Consider the following 23,221-nt stretch of genomic DNA (forward strand, 5'->3'; position numbering starts at 1 on the left):
ATAATGGGCCATTAGAAAAAACAATAGGCCTTATGAGAAGCTTATCCCCCACCTGGTAAGCCTTCCCGAGAGTTCTCCAGACAGCCTATAAGTAATGGCTGCTATGACTCAGCAAGGTATACAAGGGCATGTGAGCAGGCCACATGACTCTGGACTCCATTTTGGGACGTCTGTATTTTTCCACAAATTGGTCTGGTAACCAAGTTTAAAACAAAGGGTTCCTGCCATATACTAAAGCTATATAAGGCAGGGAGTGACAAGAAGACTCCTGGAAACACCTGAAGAACAAAGACTGAACTGGGGGAAGTGCTGGACCCAAGCTAAAGCGATCTCTAGTCTGTGCATGAAAACCTGGGGATCCCAAGCTGCAAAGCAAGTGCAGCTTGTGCCTTGAGAATCTGTGAGCCTGCTTGTATCATCAGTCAGGGTGAGAGATTGTTAATTCAAATCCTATCCTTCTAATAGTTTGTGGTTTTGTTTATTTACTAGGTAATCTGCTTTGATCTGTTTGCTATCACTTATGATACATTAAAATCTATCTTTTTGTAGTTAATAAACTTACTTCATGTTTTAATCTAAACCAGTAAATTTAAACAAAACAAAAAACAAAACAATAAAACAAAGTTTTGTTTTTGTTTTGGAGTGAAGTGCTTGGGAATCTTAGCTCAAGGGGCAGGGGCTGTTGCATTTCCTCTCTCCACGTTGAGGGGGAGGTGAACTGGATAATAAATTCATAGATGTCAGGATTTTGACCAGGGCAGGATGGTACAGCTCTGGGGTTCTAGGCTGGGAAGCTGATGGTTATTTTGGTTGTAGCCTCTCTATTGCTGGTTCATGCAGTGGCTGGCCAGAGTCTGCATGTGACTGCAGCTGGGTGTGTTCCTAACTTTGTGAATGCTGGTGGAAGTGTAGGACCTGGAGCTGGCCTGCAGCTTGTCACAGCAGCACCGTGTGAGAGGGAGCACAGGCTAATGAGTCAGAGGGCTCCGTGGTACCCTGGTTCCAGGTGGCACCCTGGGGGGAAACCATCACAGACTCCCACAAGAAGAAAGAGACTTTCTATGAAGAGACTCTTCAAAATCCGTGTGGAATACGAAACAGATGGGGCTTCTGCCTAGATATGAAGAAATAGACAGGGAATCCAGAAACAATCTTACTGTATCTTACTGTCCAACCAGCTCCATCTAAGACAATAGTGTCCACTGGCTCTCAAATGCACACCATGGTACTTGCAAGTTACTTTGTTGGTTGATGTCAGCTCTTCTGGTGGATGTTACTTGTGACACTTCACGCCATATTCGTCATAGAATCGTAGAAGATTTGGGTTGGAAGAGACCTCAGGAGGTCATCTAGTCCAACCCCCTGCTCAAATCAGGACCAATCCCCAACTAAATCATCCCAGCCAGGGTTTTGTCAAGCCAGGCCCTGAAAACCTCTAAGGCTGGAGATTCCACCACCTCCCTAGGTAACCCATTCCAGTTCTTCACCACCCTCCTTGTGAAATAATGTTTCCTAATAGCCAAACTACACCTCCCTCACTGCAACTTAAGACTATTGCTCCTTGTTCTGTCATCTGCAACCACTGAGAACAGCCTAGCTCCATCCTCTTTGGAACCCCCTTCAGGTAGTTGAAGGCTGCTATCAAATCCCTGCTCAGTCTTCTCTTCTGCAGATTAAATAAGCCCAGTTACCTCAGCCTCTCCTCGTAAATTATGTGCCCCAGTGCCCTAATCATTTTCATTTACCTCTGCTGGACTCTCTCCAATTTGTCCACATCCTTTCTGTATTGTGGGGCCCAAAACTGGACGCAATACTCCAGATGTGGCTGCACCAGTGCCAAATAGAGGGGAATAATCACTTCCCTCAATCTGCTGGCAGTGCTCCTACTAATGCAGCCCAATATGCTGTTAGCCTTCTTGGCAACAAGGGCACACTATTGACTCATATTCAGCTTCTCGTCCACTGTAATACCCAGGTCCTTTTCTGCAGAATTGCCACTTAGCCAGTCGGTCCCCAGCCTGTAGCAGTGCATGGGATTCTTCCGTCCTAAGTGCAGGACTCTGCACTTGTCCTTGTTGAACCTCATCAGATTTCTTTTGGCCCAATCCTCCAATTTGTCTAGGTCACTCTGGACCCTATCTCTACCCTCCAGCTTATCTACCTCCCCACCCCCAGCTTAGTATCATCCACGAACTTGCTGAGGGTGCAATCCATCCCATCGTCCAGATCATTAATGAAGATGTTGAACAAAATAGGCCCCAGGACCAACCCTTGGGGCACTCTGCTTGATACTGGCTGCCAACTAGACATCGAGCTGTTGATCACTACCTGTTGAGTCCAGCGATCTAGCCAGCTTTCTATCCACCTTATAGTCCATTATCCAATCCATACTTCTTTAACTTGCTGGCAAGAATACTGTGGGAGACCATATCAAAAGCTTTGCTAAGTCAAGGTATATCACATTCACTGCCTTCCCCATCTCCACCGAGCCAGTTATCTCTTCATAGAAGGCAATGAGGTAGGTCAGGCATAACATGCCCTTGGTGAATCCATGTTGACTGTTCCTGATCACCTTCCTCTCCAAGTGCTTCAAAACGGATTCCTTGAGGACCCTGCTCCATGATTTTCCAGGGACTGAGGTGAGGCTGACTGATCTGTAGTTCCCCAGATTCTCCTTCTTCCCTTTTTTAAAGATAGGCACTATATTTGCCTTTTTCCAATCGTCTGGGGCCTCCCCCAATCGCCAGAAGTTTTCAAAGATAATGGCCAATGGCTCTGCAATCACATCAGCCAACTCCCTCTGCACCCTTGGATGCTTTTCATCTGGCCCCATGAACTTGTGCATGGCCAGCTTTTCTAAATCATACTTAACCTGTTATTTCACCACTGAGGGCTGCTCACTTCCTCCCCATACTGTGCTGTCCAGTGCAGCAGTCTGGGAGCTGACCTTGTCTGAAGACCAAGGGGGGAAAAAGCATTGAGTACTTCAGCTTTTTCCACATCATCTGTCACTAGGTTGCCTCCCCCATTCAGTAAGGGTCCCACACTTTCCCTGGTCTTCTTGTTGTTGCTTACATACCTGTAGAAACCCTTCTTGTTACTCTTCATATCCCTTGCTATCTACAATTTCAATTTGCTTTGGCCTTCTTGATTACATCCCTGCATACTCAAGCAATATTTTTATACTCCTCCCTAGTCATCTGTCCAAGTTTCCACTTCTTCTAAGCTCCCTTTTCATGTTTAAGCTCATGAAAAATTTTTCTGTTAAGCCAAGCTGGTCATCTGCCAAATTTGCTATTCTTTCTGCACCTGGGGATGGTTTATTCCTGTGACCTCAAAAAGGCTTCTTTAAAATATAGCCAGCTCTCCTGGACTTCTTTCTCCCTCATATTAGCCTCCAAGGAGATCCTGCCCATTAGTTCCCTGAGTCATAATGATATTATTATGATATGATTATGGCATAATTATGATGCATTTTGTACAAGATGTGTCATGTAAGGTGTCATTGGAAAAGTTATGATTTGATTAATATTATCCTATTTGCATGCATGTATCATTTTTGTATCTGAAGTTATGAATATTGACTATGGATCTGTATTTCAAATGTGATTACTCTGGAAAAAACGCAGAGCTAGCCTTTCAGGTACCACAGTGATGAAGCTAGACAGTGCTAATGGTTCATCAACAAAGACAATGGGCTATGGAAAAGCTTAGGCTTCCTGTAAATGTTTCAGATGGCCTGTAAGTAATAGCTGCTATGACTCAGCAAGGGCATGTGAGCAAACCACATGATACTGAACTGCATTTTAAGTACCTGTATTTATCCACAAACTGGGCTGGGAACTGTTTCTGGAACAAAGGATTCCCGCCATATGTTAAAGCTACATAAGGTGGGGTGTGACATCATCTAGGGGCCTCACTCACCACACAAGGACACTCCTGGAAACATCTGAGGCACAAAGACTGAACTGGGGGAAGTGTTGGTCCCAGGCTAAAAGGATTTTTAGCCTGTGTATGGAAACCTGGTGGACTGCTTGTATCATGAGCCAAGGTGAGAAATTGCTAATTCATATCCAATCTTTCTAGTATTTTAGGTTTAGTGCCTGGACACTATGGTGCTAATAAGTGATGATCACATAAACACCACCCTATACCGAACACCTATTGACCGCTATGCCTACCTATATGCCTCCAGCTTTCCTCCAGACCACACCACACAATCCATTGTCTACAGCCAGGCTCTATGATACAACCACATTTGCTCCAACCCCTCAGACAGATCAAGCACCTACAAGATCTCTATCAAGCATTCTTAAGACTACAATACCCACCTGCTGAAGTGAAGAAACAGATTAACAGAGCCAGAAGAGTACCCAGAAGTCACCTACTACAGGACATGCCCAACGAAGAAAATAACAGAACGCCACTAGCCATCACCTTCAGCGCCCAACTAAAACGTCTCCAACGCATCATCAAGGATCTACAACCTATCCTGAAGGACGACCCATCACTCTCACAGATCTTGGGAGACAGGCCAGTCCTTGCTTACAGACAGCCCCCCAACCTGAAGCAAATACTCACCAGCAACCACACACCACACAACAGAACCACTAACCCAGGAACCTATCCTTGCAACAAAGCCCATTGCCAACTGTGTCCACATATCTATTCAGGGGACACCATCATAGGGCCTAATCACATCAGCCACACTATCAGAGTCTCATTCATCTGCACATCTACCAATGTGATATATGCCATCATGTGCCAGCAATGCCCCTCTGCCATGTACATTGGTCAAACTGGACAGTCTCTACGTAAAAGAATTAATGAACACAAATCAGACATCAAGAATTGTAACATTCAAAAACCAGTCGGAGAACACTTCAATCTCTTTGGTCACTTGATTACAGACCTAAAAGTGGCAATTCTTCAACAAAAAAACTTCAAAAACAGACTCCCAACGAGAGACTGCTGAATTGGAATTAATTTGCAAACTGGATACAATTAACTTAGGCTTGAATAAAGACTGGGAGTGGATGGGTCATTACACAAACTAAAACTATTTCCCCACGTTTATTTCCGCCGCCCCCCTCCCCACCACCACTGTTCCTCAGACGTTCTTGTCAACTGCTGGAAATGGCCCACCTTGATTATCACTACAAAAGGTCCCCCCCACACACACACACACACTCTCCTGTTGGTAATAGCTCACCTGACCTGATCACTCTCCTTACAGTGTGTGTGGTAACACCCATTGTTTCATGTTCTCTGTGTATATAAATCTCCCCACTGTATTTTCCACTGAATGCATCTGATGAAGTGAGCTGTAGCTCACGAAAGCTTATGCTCAAATAAATTTGTTAGTCTCTAAGGTGCCACAAGTACTCCTTTTCTTTTTAGGTTTAGTTTGTGGTTTTGTTTATTTACTAGGTAATCTACTTTGATCTGTTTGCTATTACTTATAATCACTTAAAATCTGTTTTTTGTTTTATCTAAACCAGGGTGTCTTTGAGTGAAGTGCCTGGGGAAAAATCTCAGCTTGGTTAACACAGGTTTGTTGCATATCTTTCCCACATCGAGAGGAGAGTGAACTATTTATGAGCTTACATTGTACAGAGCTCTGTGTAGTGCCAGACCGTATAATTTTGGGTTCATCCTCCAGCGGCGGGAGGGTGGGTATGCCTGGGGAGTTGGGGAATTGGCTAGTGTCTGCTGTTTGCACTCAGGCGGCTCCATTTGGGTGAGTGGCACCATCTGCTGTTGTGTTGGGTGTTAACAGGTCCAGGTGAGGCTGGCTGTGTTTCCAACCAAGATGTGTGAATATAGAGCCAACCCAGTTGTGTGTCTTAGAGGGGCACAGCGGTTCCCACAGCTCCCAGGCTGCACCCCAGCGATGACAACCCTTCACATTACCCATGTGACAGAATCTAATATCCAGAGGAATCTTGAACTGGTTACCAAAACTAGTTAAACTAGTTCAGCATAGACCTGCTGTTCTAAGGTATTAGCCATCTAGCTCCAGGCTCATGACCCAGAAGCTATGGCAGAAACAAGCAGATAGAGAAAGCCTGGGTAAATCTCTACCTCCTGATGGATTTTCCATATGTTGCTTCCTCAGCTGTGGTCATCCTGGCCTCCTCTCACCTGCTCACCAACCTCCTCTCACCCGCAAGACAGCTCTCTGGCTGCACTCACTAAACTGGTTTTCCCAATCAATAGAGAAAAAAGACTGCAATCATAGGAGGACTTTGACTTCTATCATGTTAATGCACTTTCTCGGAGAGAGACTCTAGTCTGGAATCCTGCCCATGTTTTATTGTTGATAAGCATTTCTCATAATTGTTTTAGTAGTGCTTGAGGCTATGGAAGCTTCCACTAGAGAGAAAGGGCTGCAGCAAGGAGGTATTACCACTAGTTCTGAATTGCTTAGCAACAGCTAGGAGGCAGAATTACCTGCAAGGGAGCCAAGAGGAACAACTGTTCAGCTCTGGAGTGGGGATCTCCTTTGCAGAAAGTGAATTTACATATACAATACCAATCTTTTTATAAGAAGAGTATCATGATTGAAGTCACTTTCCTTTATCAATGGAGAAGACCAACCTGGTGAAGGCAAATCTCTCATACCGAATAGTAATTAGGAATGGAAGCACTTCCCAATTCCTTTCCAACAAAATAATATCAAATGAGCAGATTAATGGATAAATGCTCCACATAACTAGAACATTCAAGGAAAAGTACCCTGAGACATTAGTTTATAAATAGGAGTGAATGCCAAAAACATTATGCTGGGTATAAAGAGTTTTATTTAAAGCTAGATGCTGGTGACATTCTTCAGAAGTAAAGAATAATGTAATATTCCTTTTCATATAACCAACACTTTGGTTGTCACTGGGGATTGAACCTGTAACCTCTATGTAGAGCATAAACCTCTACAGCATGAAGTGAAGGAATAAATTTGGCTTTGGCTGACAGTTAAATACATTCATATCTTCATTGGACCAAGCACAGACAGAGAAGCATAACACATATTGAGCACTGGGTTACACACAGAAGTATGGATAGATGACTCTCCAGTAGGTGCTGTACTGGCTGCCTACCACAGCCCTCTACGGCAGCTGATAAATCTTGAAAGTACTGCAGTAATTTAATATCACTTTTACTGTGCAAATAATTTGAAGTGTTTTTACATGGGCTTGAATTTAGAATGTAGAAGAGTTTAAGAGGGCTCAGTTTGTGGAATGTAGAAGAATTAAAAATGACTGCATTACTTTAATTATTGAATAAAGCTCCAGTTGGCTGAACTGAATCACTTTAAAAAGAAAAGGAGGACTTGTGGCACCTTAGAGACTAACAAATTTATTTGAGCATAAGCTTTCATCAGCTACAGCTAGCTCACGAAAGCTTATGCTCAAATAAATTTGTTAGTCTCTAAGGTGCCCCAAGTCCTCCTTTTCTTTTTGCGGATACAGACTAACATGGCTGCTACTCTGAAATGAATCACTTTAAAATCATTACAGATTTCAATATTACTTTCAACATTCCTCACATTCCTGTAACCAACTCCAATTTTTTTCTTTCGAAATCTACCAAATGCATATCTGCAATTTGCGAGTGACTGCTTCCTTCCATTTCATACAGGAAAGAACTGTGACAACTCATTGTAATTATTATTGTGGACCTTCTTTAAAATACAGAATTTACTACTTTTGAAAGAACCTGACTGAAAGCCCTGGAGACTGAAGTCCACTCTTTAGCCACAGGACATGGACCGCAGAGACAACAGCAGTGCAAGTGTCTTCATATTGGTCCACTACTGTATCTGAATCTGGGACCCAAGACCTGCAAGCCCAAGTCAGCTGACCTAGGACAGCCATGGGTTTTTATCCCTATGTAGATGTACCCTATAACACTGAGGTCCTTTTCAAAGTCCCTGCTTTTTAGGGTACAGTCCACATTCCTTTTAGTATGGCTTATGTTCTTTGTTCCTAGAATTCCTTGCATTTGGCTGTATTAAAATTTGTTGTTTGTTTTCAACCAGCTTGCCAAGAGAAACAGGTCACACGGAGAAAAGTGACCTGTCCCCATCATTATTTACCTCACTACTAATCTGTGTGTCATCTGCAAATAGTCCAGTGTCTGTATCTATTTGATTACTACCTCAGACTACCATCAAAAAGCGCAGTCAGTTCTGGCTGAACCTCATCTATCTGGAACTAGATTTAGATCACCAACTCAGTTCTCTGGACAATTAACATCCATCAGCTAATTAACAACTTCTGGCTAATAATGACCTGATCTAGATTTGAACCCTCTAGAGATGAAAGACTTGATAATCCTGAGCCAATATGTTCTTCCTTAAGGTCCTTTTTATGCAAAAGACAAGAATTAAATGGAAAAAAATCTAAACATTATGCTTTTAAAAAATTACGAGTTATAAAGACCACTAAAAACATGGCAAATTCACAAGCCTATTAAAAATACAGGTCTGTAATTGAAAATCCAGGCAATCCTTTCTGTGCAAAGTCTTGTACAGGACTGACTGTTTACTTGTGTAATCCTGAAAGTCACATACAACATTCATTAGCAAGTATTGTTATACTACAAAAAATTGACAGCTCTAGACACGGAAGACTACTCACCCGTGAAGGTCTCACTGCAGTGTAAATTACTGAAAACTGAATTCCTTGTTCTTGCAGAATCATAGTCAGTCTTCCAATTATTTTGTCTGTAAATACACATTTGTATAGTTTACCAAACTCTAAGTTGAGAACTAAAAATCTATGATCATAATACAAGTAACAGCATAGATAGGTATTTAAACTTACTAGGATTATTATTTGAAATAATTTATATGACACCACAAGTTGTATGATAATTTACAATCACAGAAATGTAGGGCGAGTAGGGACCTCGAGAGGTCACCAAGTCCAGCCCCTTGTGCTGAGGCAAGACTAAGTAAACCTAGACCACCCCTGACAGCTGTTTGTTGAACCTGTTCTTTAAAACCTCCAGTGATGGGGATTCCACAACCTCCTTTGGAAGCCTATTCCAGAGCTTAATTATCCTTATAGGTAGCAAGTTTTTCCTAATGTCTAACCTAAATGTACCTTGCTGCAGATTAAGCCCATTACTTCTTGTCCTACCTTCAGTGGACATTGAGAACAATTGATCCCTGCCCTCTTTATAACAGCCATTGACATATTTGAAGATTTTTTAGATCCCCACCCAGTCAGTCTTTCTGCTCAGTTCTAAAGATGCTCTGTTTTTTCAACCTTTCCTTGTAGGTCAGGTTTTCTAAAACTTTTACCATTTTTGTTTCTCTTCCTTGGATTCTCTCCAAATTGTCCACATCTTTCCTAAAGTGTGGTGCCCCGAATTGGACACTGTACTCCAGCTGAGGCTGGATTTACAAAAAGGGAGTAAGAGACATTCACTGCCCTAAGGAAGTTACAGTCCACATTAGACAAGACAACAATTCAGATAAAGAAGGGGTTCTGAAGTTGTGAAGAAAGTACAGTAGGAAGGATACCTGCGAGAGTGGGTTTTAGGAAAGTGACAGAAGAGAAGATCATCCAGCAAATGATAAAAGGATATCTATGACTGCTAGTTAAATTACCAGCTAATTAAAAATAAAGCTGAAGAATTAGTAAACTGTGTTTACAAGGGGAGAAATTATACCATGTACCCCAGAATGTTCAGAGCATATGATTATTGGAAACTTACCACCAAACAAAGCTCAAAGGGTTAGTGTACCTAAGATATGTGCACAATATGTACTATACTGAGAGTAATAATTCTACTTGACATTGTGAATTTTGGGTCTGACCTTACTAACTCTGAAGTCAATGGAAACTTTGCTATTGACTTCAATAGGAGCAGAAACCGATAATTCATTAGCCCTGCTGTTAACATTTCTGAGAAAAATAAGGTAAGTTGTCATGAAGATGGTGGCATAACTATATGGTGTTGGTGTTGGTCCTGCTTTGCGCAGGGGATTCTATGAATATTCTATGATTCTATGACTATACATGGAGGAATCATTACAAAGTACCAGGCTTTCCAAACTCAGTGTCTTGCCATAGTTTTGCAGAAGTTTTCAGTAAGGGAGTCCAAAGAATATTCTTATGGAACATTCATCATTCATAAAATCATATATAATTATGACAATTTACAGCTTATCTCACGTTTGCCAACTGCAACTGAAAACACTAGGAAAAAACTACATAAGATAAAGAACACACGTGGTGAATGTCAAGAAACGTTAGCTTTTTCAGTGTGATTGATGGAGAAGTCAGTCAGTGGGCTAATATTTCCTGTCTTGGTACTGTTACTGCTTCTTGTCTACTAAGCAAACCTGTCCGATGAATGGATATTTCACAACCCAGCCAAAACAGGCTTCTTATACAGATTCTAAGTGGACAAGCTACAGTAACTGAGTTTAATTTTCATTTATCAGTATCTGCTCTCATTTCATTACCCTTTTAACCTCTCCTATTTAGTGAAATTGTGCTCTCACGCTTAGGCAGCTTTGGTGAAAATTTACATAACTATTTTTCAGCAGGATTTTGCCAAGTTTGCACAGTTAAGACAATAACAATTTCACTCAAGAGAGGCAGTTATCTAAAGGTGTTTTTTTTAAATGATAAACAAAATTTATCTCCTATAAAAAATCCCGCACATAGACTTTCCCCAGCAACACAAATGACATTTACATTTTATATCTTTGATCTAGGAGCTCTGAGAAATTACATCCTGCAGATTTATGTACAGTAGGCACAGGCAACAGTGTCACTTTAAAAAACCCAACAGCTTGAGTCGCTGTTTGCCGCAGGTATAATATAATATAAAATGTGTTTGTGTCTCATTTAAGATAACCAAAGAACTTCTGTGGTAATAATACATTATTTAGCATTTCACTGAAAAAAGGAGACAAGCGTAGCTATAGCTACCAAGAATATCAATGACTTTTTGCTTTCAGGAAGGTCTAGAAGCAATCTATTTATTCAGAGGAGTTGTCATGGGAATACCCTCAGGACAGTATGTTTGATAAAGACTACAATTCACCTGTTACCAAAAAATACCAAAACCCTATGACACACACACTATCCATTTATTTGAAAGTATCTTTAAGAATGTTTCTTAGATTATAAACGCTTCAAGGCAAGTAGTGTGTAGCTCTGTGTTTATACAGCACCCAGCACAATACAACCCCTATTTACTATTTATGAAATTAAAATAATAATGTTTAAAAGTTAAAACACAAAAAAGCCAGTAGCAGTACAACTAGAATCCTGCAGCCATATATTTAGTACCCAACTTTTATATATTTGTTATCTAAATTAAGAACCTCCACCAAAACTGATTACAGAAAATAATTCCCCTATTCCCTTCTGGAAGGTCCAGAACCTGCAGTCTCTACTGAAGCTCCCATTAATTTCAGTGAGCACTTGATTTAAATAAGAACTGCAGGATGAGCACCAGGACTATCGTATGTTACTTCCTAATCAATCTTGATGTCCTCACTGGACTTTTACACCATGGGCGTGGGGAGGAAGGAAGAGAAGAACTGAGGGAGAGGAAAGGGAATGGAAGGAGAGAAATCAAAAGAAAGAGAAGGGGCAGCAAAAAAATAGCAAGAGAGGAGAATAGGAAAGCGAAGGAAGGAGAAAGAGAAATAATGGAGAAAAGTAATGGGTAAGAAATAGGGGTTAGGAGGAACAGACTGAGAAGGAGGAATAAATGAGGAAGCAATTAAGGGCCTTATCCCAGATCATTAAAGTCAATGGGAGTTTTGCCATTGACTGCAATGGGTGCAGGAACAGGCACTTAATGGAGAAGAATTTAGCAGACAGCTGGTATAGAGGAAAGGGCCTACTGAGAAGGGAAGGATCTTAGCAAAAGGGAAAATAGAGAAAATCCTAAGTGAATGTCATATACTCTGCCTCAAACAAGAGGGAAACGGAAAATACTGAAAGGAAACAGAAGGAGCAAGACAAAGGTAAAAATCACGAAACCCCCCCCCCCCCCCACAGTATCTTGAAGAGGTGAAAGAATAATGGCCTAAGAGAGAAAAAAATGATCTTTAAAAAATGAGAGACGTAGCCCAAGGTAATCTTTTCACAATTATTACATACACACACAGAAAATGAAATCTTAACCAAGACCATAAGTCTGGATACATGGAATTTTGGGGAAGTTTGGAATCTGAACCCTAATCTAAATTTCCCAGCTGGTCTCATTTCTATAACATGCTGACCACCACCTACATCATCTTATCACTTCAAGTCAGACTTTGGGGTGTTTGAAATCCAGATCTGACTTCTAGCTTATCTTAAGCAAAACATGATATCTCTAGTAAATAAAACTGCACAAGAGTCTTCTGGAGTTTTGTTGTGTCATATTTTAAAACTATGTGCAGTGGGGAGGAAACAGGGGCATGCTGTGGGGGGGGGGAAGCTGGGGCACGCCCCACCCCCCAACCAGTGGAGGCACAGAACTCCTCCAGAGCCAGGACGGTAAGAGCAAGCTCCTCTGGCACCAGGCCAGGGTGGGAGATGACAGGTCCTCCTGCTCTGGGGCCAGGGTGTGGGGGAGATCCAGCTTCTCCAGCTGCTGGGAGGAGGGGACGAGAGCCATCTCTACTGGTCCTGGGGCCACAGCGGGGAAAACCAGCTCCTCTGGCTGCTCAGAGAGAGAGAGCTCCTCCAGCCATGGGGTGCACAGAAAGTGCCCCTCAAAAACGGGAAAATTTTTATTCCTGTGCGTGCCTCTGGGAAGAAAGTAAAGAATTCACTGTGACATGCATACAAGTATTTTTGAGTCGCTATTCACTGTTACAGGAGTGCAGTATTTCTCTTGATTTTACTGTTGGCATTGTCAGAAACAATACACAATATTTATTGGTTTACGGCATTCTTGTCATGTTACAGGGATGTGACAAATGGCATTTGTTGTTACTGGTCCAAACACCAATAGTAGCTATCAGTCATCAGTAAATAATAAATACAAATAATTAATGACCTTGCAAGGAATTGTGACCTCAAGAGGTCTCCTGATAGCAGTAACATTTGGCAAATGGATTGCGTTGTGTGGCTAATAATAAACAGATTTGCTGGAACATAGAATGCATGATTCGGAAAGCTGTAATGCGAACCTTTTATATAATGCAGTTTTTGGAACAGAACAGTGAGATTCCTATATGATTTTGTCCCATCAATTCCATAGACCATTGACCTAAATCAGCAGTTCAGTAACTTTTCATTTTTTAAGTTTAAATTCACTGTCACTGATATTTTCAGGAGTTACTGGGTAGTGCTTTGGTATCACCATGGTTGGCAAAAGAACCAAAAGGACTGAACATGAATTGTGGAGCCAGCACACATTTCTACTTTTATATAGCTGATGACACAATTGAAATGCAGGCCAGGGCCTAGCTTTTGCTGCTCAGGTGTGCAAAGGAAGCAGAAACTGGCCATTTCTTTGCTGGAGCAGTGAGTCCCCCATACACAGAGTGGGTATAGCCAATTCCTACATTATCCCACCACCTCTGCAGTTCCAGAATAGGAGAGATCTCAGGGGTGTGGCCAGAAAATGCTACACTCTGGCAGTCCCCATCTGTCGGAATGTCCCTTGGGGACTGCTATCAGCTGGTGGAGTTTAGGGCAGTTCTCAGCCTCTAGTTCTCCAGGGGTTTGTGCTTTTTTTGGCTAGTGATGCTACCATAGTGCCTCAGTGATTCAGAGACAGAGACCAGCTAATACTTTCTACTTAAAAATCAAATTCACTTTGTCCTACTCAAAAATAAAGCACCATTAACTTCAGAACTAAGAAGTTCTTCCTGATTTCCAACAGCTGCCTCTGATTTTAGATCTGCAGTTTTGGGGACACACATAATTATAGGCACATTGTATAGCCACTTAGCCACCTACAGTAATGAATTGATTGTGTGTGCAATCATTGGTAACCCTGAGAATTGCCCCTACAGTTATTTGCAAGCCTCATAATAGGAGTTCTAATTTGGAGCCCAAGTTAAAGCCCTGTGAAAACTAGGGCTGTCTATTTGCATATAGTAATTGTTTTACAGCTAGCTTACATACCCTAGGGGGGAAAAAGGTTTTTAATACAGAAATGTGTGCACTGATGCCCCCTTAAAAAGCATTGTGTGGTACCTACAAAACCAACAACAAATTAAACTTAAAATCAAGCACTCTTTGAAGGGCCCCATTATCATTTTACAGAGGCAGGAGAAGCATTTCCCAATCTTTTCAATCATGTGTGCCATTTTACTAGACTAAGACCTCAATCTTGCCCTCTTGAGCTGACACCTCCTATTTAGTTGTGTGCACTATAATGTACAAACATATGGGTGGGTGGGCTAAAATTTACAGAAGTAAATAGGAGACACAGTGAGCAGAGGCTTAACACTGAAGCAAGGATGGAATTCATAGTATCAATCACAAAAAGACCAGTCATATTTAGGGCCTGATCCAGTAAAGTCAACTGGGAGACTTCCATTGATTCCGGTGGACTTTGGATCAGGCTGTCAGTACCTAAATGCTATGGTGATTGGCTATAGACAAGTAATATAGGTGCAGATAGATTAAAAGAATCCTAAAGAATTAATAATAGTATCATACCAATTGTTGGGAATCACTAGAAGGTATAGCATGCAGCCTCAGGAAAATAGGACCAAATCATGAAACACTGGATACAGCAGCCACATTGCTTACCATTTGCAGCGAAAGCCTTTGCAGAAATATGATTTAATCTATACAAAAAAAGAAAGATAATTAAAATATTGTATAGACCAGAATAATATTCTCAAGAAATGTCTGGCGTTAAAGGCCACTTTTGGCATGCCCTTCCTATGCTGATCTGCAAAGCCACTACTCCCTTCTTATTCAATCCTTAAAGTCCATTTCTTTCTTCTGCAAAGTCCACAAGAAACTAGTCAACTAAGAAGTATTTATTTTATTCCTGAAAAACTCAAACTTCTTTGCTCCATCAAGCTGTTGAATTCCCCAGAACAAGAACCCACGTTATTGGTATTAACCTGGTCCTTCCCTCCCCAGACTCCCTCTCATTAAGTTCTGTCCCCTCTCATTATGTCATGTTGTCTGATATTAGCTTGTAAGCCCCTTAGGACAGAGCTCTTGCCTGTATCTGTACTGTGACATGCTATATAACATTATGCTATCTTAGGGTTCAGTTATGTCTTTGATAGAGTTAGAGTTATACTAGAGCGAGGGAGGAGCTCCACCGTTCAAGCAACAGTGCATGTATGGAGGTATCAGGGGAATGAACTGAGCAGAGGGACTTGCGACACCATTGCAAACTGTGTAGCCAGCCCTTCTCTCCCCAACACTCTTACGTTGATGCTTGGTGGGGTTAGTGTTGCAAGCAGGACAGGTCCCACATTCACTGTGCCCATACATGCTTCTTCTAGGGTTCCTAATGCTGCTGGCAGTGCTCCTCAGCACAGCAAACCAAATTATAGCTGCCTCCTGTGCAGGTCCACTAGGGCAAGAAGGGACTGCCCAGTATCTGCCTCCCCCTTTGGCATGGGGCAGGCATAAATTGGCCTTCAGGGCAGAGCAATAAGCAAAACTCAACATTGTAAATAGGAAGCTAATATTTTAAAAGTTGCTTTATGTTGCTCTCAACATCTTGCAGTGTGGTCTGCAAATTTTTAGCATCAACTTCAAAGTAAACTAGTTGCTTGATTGTACTGAATTGTACTGAGAGCTACAAATGTAAAAGCTAGCATTCAAAGACTTGAGGGTGTTACAGGGTAAATTCCAATGAGCACAGAGGCAAAATAAATTTCAATGTAACTTTAGATTTTTCACATGTACAATTTACTTTTATGTTTAAAAGCATCTCCATGTGCTCTTTCCTCTCATGACGACAGTGACAGAAATGTTTACAGTAATTTATCACTGCTGTCACTTGGAAGAGAATAGAAAGGCTGGCTAGAAATATGCCAAGCAATGGTGAAATTGACAACAGAACAAGTTATTATCAGATTAAATAAAATAATCAAAGTCCTGTCAAACTCAATAATTTGTATGACTATATTGAGATAAAGTACCTAACAGGAATTCTGACAGCGCCTGATAGGACTGCCTATAAACTTCGTAGCTTTTTGTTGAAACAGAAACACAGAAATCTCCAGGTCAGGAGAATGGTCCCTATAGTTCAGTATCCTATCTCCAACCGTGCTCCATACCAGACACTCCAGAAAGAGGTGTAAAAGCCCCATAATTAACAATCATGCAATAACATGCCTATGAAGGAACTTTCTCCCTAACCCCGTCAGAGAGAAGATGGCTTAGTCCCAGAAACATGAAGGATTTTATAATTTCCTTTAAAATTTTACCATTTATAATTTAATATTTATAATTTCATCCTGTCTAATGTGGCTAAGACTGATCTCAATATTGATATAAACATCCAATCCTTTTTATAATCCTGCTAGGTTCTTAAACTCTGGAATACCTTATGGCAGTGAATTCCACAGGTTCATTATGTGTTGCATAAAATAATTCCCTTTATCAGTTATAAATGTGTTGCCATTTAATTCCATTCGGTGCTCAATGTTTCTAGGATAATGACAGAGGTAAAATATGATTGACCTTCTCTACATCATTCAAATATTGCCCTTGGTAAACTTAACAGGCAATGTGAAATAATACAGAGTGTGTATTTAGAGCAAAATATTTGATAACTTTCTTAATCCTGTAACACTATTGTTTTAGGCACAGATTTTTAAAGGTTTTTAAGTGTTGCTGTGCTCAGCATTACAACGCCTAGCTAATTTAGGATCCTAAATCCAATTTTCAAAAGGGATTTAGGCCCTCAGCCACTTCACTGTCAATGTGATTCAGGCTCCTAAGTGCCTAAATTCCTTTTGAAAATAAGATCCCAAATCAGTTAGGTGTTGCAACACTGAGCATAGCAATGCCTCAATAACTTTTACAAATCTGGGCTTTAGTGGCTTATATAGATGGTTAATACACATGGCATGTTCAAGAAGGCTTGAAAATCCTGAAAACAGAAATGTCCATTCCAATCTTTATTGCAACAAGCTCCATACCTGCTGACTGGCTGTAGCTTTACCACAAATATGTTGGGCTTGGATGTGTCTACTTCCAGCTTAGATATCTCAAACTCGTCTATGTCTGTTAGCTTCCAATCCACTGATTCTTGAAGATAATCCAAAAGGTAACTGGTAGCCTGACAGTCAACAGCCGATAAAACTAAAGAGGATGATGAAGACTCAAGGAGTTTCTGTAATAAGTATGTGGAGAATTTAGTCATCTGCTTCATAGTTAAGACACAGGCAGATTGCTTTTTTATATTCTTGATTATGATATTCAAATCTGCGCACAAATCCAACATGGCAATTTAAAAAAATGGCAAGTAATGAGCACTGGTAGAGATGGTTGAAATTTTTTCAAAATTATTAAAACTTTGCAAAGCTTAATTTTTTTTCTATTTTTTCACCAGTTTATAGGTTTTGAAATGTCTGAAAATTCAAAATGTTGATGATTTTTTTTTGTAAAATTTGTTTGAATATTTTCACAAAGATAATCCTGTATTTTTCAACCAGTAATGTATTAACATTTTTGCCAACAGGTTTTATATCTCTTTAAATTGATAGCACATTTTATTTAGCACATACTCCACATGAAGCCTTGTAAGCATGTTACTGAAAGGGGCTAGATTGACAGCTCCTGGCCTGCATGCCCCAGAACACATACAGTGCTAGTTTCCTCACACTTCTACACCAGTGTGTCTCAGTGTGACACAGTAATTCCATCTCCATGGCTACTACACCACGAGGAAGTGTATTTATACTATCAGTCTAATACATAGAGGATATCAAACAGCTGTCAAACAGGAAATTAATGCCGTTGTAATTGAAACTAATCAATATAGGTAAGCACAAGTTAGAACAGTACAATTCAGTACCAGACAGCCACACTACCATGTCTACACACTTTGCATCTTAAATACCCATTCTTGGTAAGTGCTATGAGTGACTAATTTATAACAAATAATTTGATAAATCTTGCCGATTTTGGGGTCACAGAATCTCATGCTAAAAGAAAAGGAGTACTTGTGGCACCTTAGAGACTAACCAATTTATTTGAGCATGAGCTTTCGTGAGCTACAGCTATGAAATCTCATGCTATTGCTATTTAATTTTTTATTAGTATTTTCATAAATTTCAATTACTTCCTGGCTTGCTACTCAAAACCTGAATCACAAAACTCGGACTGAGCTGACTCAGTTGGGATTGATCAAACGGTATATCTGTTATTTGATCAGGTGAGCATGACTCCTTTATTCAGGCTTCTGAGCCAAACTCTCATGGAAATTGAATTAAAAAACAAAACAAAAAAACCTCTTTCTGCAAGAATGAATAAATAACGCTAATGTTCTGAAGATGCTGTTTCTGTGTCACTGCAAACCTGCACTATTACAGGCTCCCGAATTGAGACGCTGACAGGTGCTAAGGCCAGTTGGGCCTGTTGCCTTAACATGGTTGGGAACCGGGGGCGGCTGCCATGCAGAAATCCAGATCCAGAATGGCTGAACCACGTGGTTCTTTCTAGAGAAGTGTGATAGTAGCAAGGCTGATCCACAAATGTGCACTTGAGAAAGACTAATAGAGTCTAAAACAGGCTGCCCGGTGACTATGACACCTAGTTCACAGTATCTTCTCTTTTGCATTTCTAAACTTAGGGATAATTGCTACTATATCTAGTGTTCTGATATTAAACTTGTTACAGACTCTCTCTTAACTAGTGCTAGTGTTATGGTGTTGCTAAAGCTTTTCTCTTCCAACTCATTCTTTCTGTTCCCTAACACTTTCATGACCCTTTTCTGTTTTTCTGATTGCTCAGATGTTTTGCTGTTGCTTATGTTTCCTGATAGTATTGATTTTAAAGGAGAGAACTCCAGGCTAAGGTTAGACATTTTCACAGTTTGTCTAGCTGCAAATCAAAGATACCTCGGTTGTATTGTCCAATTAGCCAGGATGGTAGAAAAATAACTACAGGAATGAAAACAGGGCCAGCCTGCCTTGGTTCACAGGCCTCTGAGAAGGCTTCTCAGCTCCTTTTACAGGAAAATGATGTCATATCCTGTATTGCTTGTTTTGGTTAATGAACCTGAAGATAGTTGACATATTGCATGAGAAAATCCTGATGCTATATTTAATGCCAATAGTTTTGCTACTTTAATTCAGGGAAGTCTATGGCCTGTATTATGTAGAGAGCCAAACTAGATGATCACAGTGACCCCTTCCAGCCTCATAATCTCTGAACCCCTTGCTTCCAGCAGCAGGAATTGTTCCAACAAGAGTATTAAGCATTTTTAAAACTTTTTTGTTAAAGAAACATTTTTAGTGATCAGTGTCTTGATTTATAAAAATTATGAAGAGGGATATTGAAAAACCTATATGAGTATTGCATACCTGTCATTAAGGAACCCACATGACGCTTTAGCTGTCTAGCATATATTCAGACTAGCATATATCTTCAGCTCATCAGAATCCTGCACCCTTTAAATGGGATTGAGAATGCATAGAGCTACCCAGATGAGCCTGATTTTGCATTCCAATGAAGGATCAGGCACTAAGGGGCAAATCCAGTTCTGAGTAATCAAGCTGGATATTGGGAAGATCTGCAGGGGAAAGGGAGAGAAGTGTTCTCCCTAAACACACAGAGTGACAGTGGAACCCCTGCATAGAAAGAAGCTGGAGTGTAAAATATTTGTAAAAGGAAATTCTGCTGGCTATGTCGAATCATCATCGGAATGAATTTTGTCTTTTTACAAGTCACCTACTCCTCTTTTAGATCAAACGTTACAGGAACCTTTTTAATTGATTTCATTTGTTTCCAGAAAGATTGTTAATTGTTCTCATTTGCTCTTAGATACAGATTGTGTTTAGATACTTTTCTGTCAATTTTGTAACAAAACATATTTTGGGGAGAAGATTCTTATGTTCCCAGACTTTTCCAGGGCAAAAATAAGCCAGAAGTAGGCATGTTTCTTCATATAAATGAGAGATCCTTGAAGTCTTTAATCTGCAAAAATGCCATTTAAAATATCAAAGTTGTGGGTTTATTTTCTACCACACTGATCAATTAGTGTCACATATGCAAAGCAAAGAGAGTTGGAAGAACCATCTGTTTCTACTCAGGTAACAGTCTTTTGAAAATCAATGACAATCACATGGAAAATTAGTGTTGTCACTGCTTTTGAAGTTTTCATCTTACATAATGTATTTTATATTTTTAGATTAATAAAATATACTTTACCACAAGTTTCAGGACGCATACATGAAATTATGCATTATAGTTCTAGGGAAAATTGATGCAATATACTTTAGCAGATAATAGTTATTTCAACTACTGAAAGTATTTGTGAATAAGAAGCTTTTCATTCCATTGCATTTCCTAATGTTGTGACTGTTGTTATTGCATATCTCATTTATTAAATTTGTTCCTGCCCTTCCATTACAGGTTAATTCCAAATTGTTCTTTTAAAAATGGGTGCATTGCTTGTTCTTTATTTATGTACTTATTTTGCTTCTTTGTGATGTATAAAGAGGGCCTGATTTTATTCATTTGTTTTTATTTTCTACCTTTTTGAAAAAACCTTGTAACTATCAGGAATGCCAAGTCAGGTCATCCCTACTTGTGCTTGAAAACCTCTTAATAGTAGGAAGTAGTGTCTTAGAGCATGTTTACCGTGTGTCCTCACACCACAGCTGAAGGGGAAGGTTTGAATCTTTAACAAAGACAACCTTTATCTAAAAGGTTAGGTAGTCACTGAAGTTAAATAAGTGTAAACAAAAACAAAGTTTTAAAGATTCTAAGGCCTTCTCTATCCCAGGCAATTGTATCAATTTAATTAAATTGGGTTAGAAACTGAATTTGGTTAAATTGGTGTAATCCTCTTGTGTGGAGACTCTTAAATTGGTTTAAGACTATCTTGTATCAATTTAGTTGAAGTCAGTACAAGGGTAAATAGCAATAGGTTTCCTGGTAGGGTAGGGAATAATATTTCAGCCTCTTTAAACAGAAAGGAGGGGACATGGGTGACTGAGGACTGGTCTACACAGTTCTGTACTGCTATAATTACATTGGTTTAGAAACTAACAGTTAAAATGGTGCAACTCGTACCGTGTGTGCAGTTATACAGATATAAAGATGCTTATAGCAATATAGTTTATACCTGTTAAGCAATCATGTTGAGATAGGATTATATGTTCCTGTTCAGCCAGTTGGTAAAATGATCAACAGTTTTTAGTGCCGATAATGATTGCAATTATTTTCAGTTACATACATACGTTTGTTTTGGCCAATTAGATTATATTTGGCTATCAAGGAGTGTCTATAATAATAAGTCGTGTAGCTGTGCATATGTACATTTACACACATACAATATCTAGCAAAAAGTTCTGACTTACAATAGTAATTACACAACTGCACAGCTGGCAGCTAATTAGATTGCTTTATTTTACATTGTAATTCCATAAAGTTAAGTATCAGTGGAGGAACAGCCAGCGCTAATACTTGGGGAAACAGTTTGTGGGATATAATTTGCTTGACAGACATTCTCCCAGAATGCTAATCTTTGCATTTTATTATTTAATAAAAAAAATTGCTTGAACCTTTAGGACAAATGGTGTACTTGTAACATCGTTTTCTGTATTAACTGGAAATGGAAGCCTCTAATTGCACACATACTCATTGATCCCAAAAGCTCAAAACAGCTGTTAATGATGTAGCTGAACAAATCTAATAGCTGCAAATGTCTCTGCAGCTTATAACCCTATAACTCTCTTTGCAAGTTAAATTTTTTCCTTGTATTACACATGCTGTTACATGCACACATCCATACTAAATGAGATCTCTAGTTTAAGTCTGTGAATAAATTTGCATCTCTGAAGTTCAAGAGGAGAATGCTCAGGTGACATGGCATAGCTATTATTTCTTAATCACTGATACAACAAAGTTTGTATATTGAGATGTAAAAATTTGTGATCATGCAACACTAAAGATCTGAATTTGCCTAAGGTGAAGAAATTCATGGCTGATTTTCCCTTTGTCCCCTATTGTGTATATATTATGATAGGGTCTTTCATCAAAGAATCAGGACTGGATTTCTTTCTAAAAGATATGCTTTCACTCAACTGGAAGTTATGAGCTTGATTTGGAGACAACTGGGTGAATTTTTGTGGCCTCTGTTCTACAGAAGGTCAGGCTCAATGACCTTTCCTGGACTTCAAATCTATGACTTTGTTCACAGATGCTCAACTATTGCTAAAGTAATACATATGTGCACCTAAGTGAAAGAAAAATGTTTTGCTTAAACAATATATAATTTAATGTAACATATTTACAATCCTATTGATGGAGCAATATAGAAAAATGCAATTTACAGTCTCCTTGGCCACCATGTCCTACTCTAATACCTCCAGACTTTCTGTCCCAGTCTCCCGCCACACCCAGTTTCCTTGTCCACTCAGTCCCCTCCCAACAGCTCCTTGTCCAGCCAGTCCCAGTCCCCACTTCACCTGGCTCCTCTGATCTGGTCTCTCTCCTCCACTCTGGTCACCATTTTCACACACACACCCCCATGTGTCCCTGCACTCAATCCCAGTCCCAATCTCCCTCCATGAGCTCCTCAACAAATCTCAGTCTCCCCCTGCACCTACTGGCTCCTAAGTCCCTATCCCCCCCTGCCCCAGTTTCCCTTCCTGGCTCCCAGTAACAATCTCTGTGCCCTCCTAGGTCCATCTCTTGTCCCCTCTGCATTCAAGTCAGACAGCTTCCTTCTTCATGCTGCCTGGGCCCAACAGGAGAGGCACTGAGAGAGCAGAAGAGACAGCTTCCCTGCTCTCAGTTCTAGTGCCCTGTCATAAATATAAAGGGAAGGGTAAACCCCTTTGAAATCCCTCCTGGCCAGGGGAAAACTCCTCTCACCTGTAAAGGGTTAAGAAGCTAAAGGTAACCTTGCTGGCACCTGACCAAAATGACCAATGAGGAGACAAGATACTTTCAAAAGCTGGGAGGAGGGAGAGAAACAAAGGGTCTCTGTCTATCTTCATGCTGTTTTTGCTGGGGATAGACCAGGAATGGAGTCTTAGAACTTTTAGTAAGTAATCTAGCTAGGTATGTGTTAGATTATGATTTCTTTAAAT

At 40.2% G+C, this 23,221-nt stretch overlaps 1 protein-coding gene across 2 annotated transcripts in view; it reads right to left on the reverse strand.

Annotated features, from left to right (window-relative positions):
- Positions 1 to 23,221, reverse strand: part of LOC125630675 (V-type proton ATPase subunit S1) — a 100,341-nt gene that overhangs the window by 35,848 nt on the left and 41,272 nt on the right. For both annotated transcript variants that reach the window (XM_048836915.2, XM_075124456.1), the window contains exons 5-7: positions 17,096 to 17,289; positions 14,730 to 14,767; positions 8,640 to 8,725 (exon numbers count right to left, since the gene is read on the reverse strand). In XM_048836915.2, coding sequence (XP_048692872.2) covers positions 8,640 to 8,725; positions 14,730 to 14,767; positions 17,096 to 17,289 — 318 coding nt within the window. The remainder of the gene's footprint in view (positions 1 to 8,639; positions 8,726 to 14,729; positions 14,768 to 17,095; positions 17,290 to 23,221) is intronic.

The sequence above is a fragment of the Caretta caretta genome, chromosome 1, assembly GCF_965140235.1.
Source record: "Caretta caretta isolate rCarCar2 chromosome 1, rCarCar1.hap1, whole genome shotgun sequence".
NCBI classification, from domain to species: domain Eukaryota; kingdom Metazoa; phylum Chordata; order Testudines; family Cheloniidae; genus Caretta; species Caretta caretta.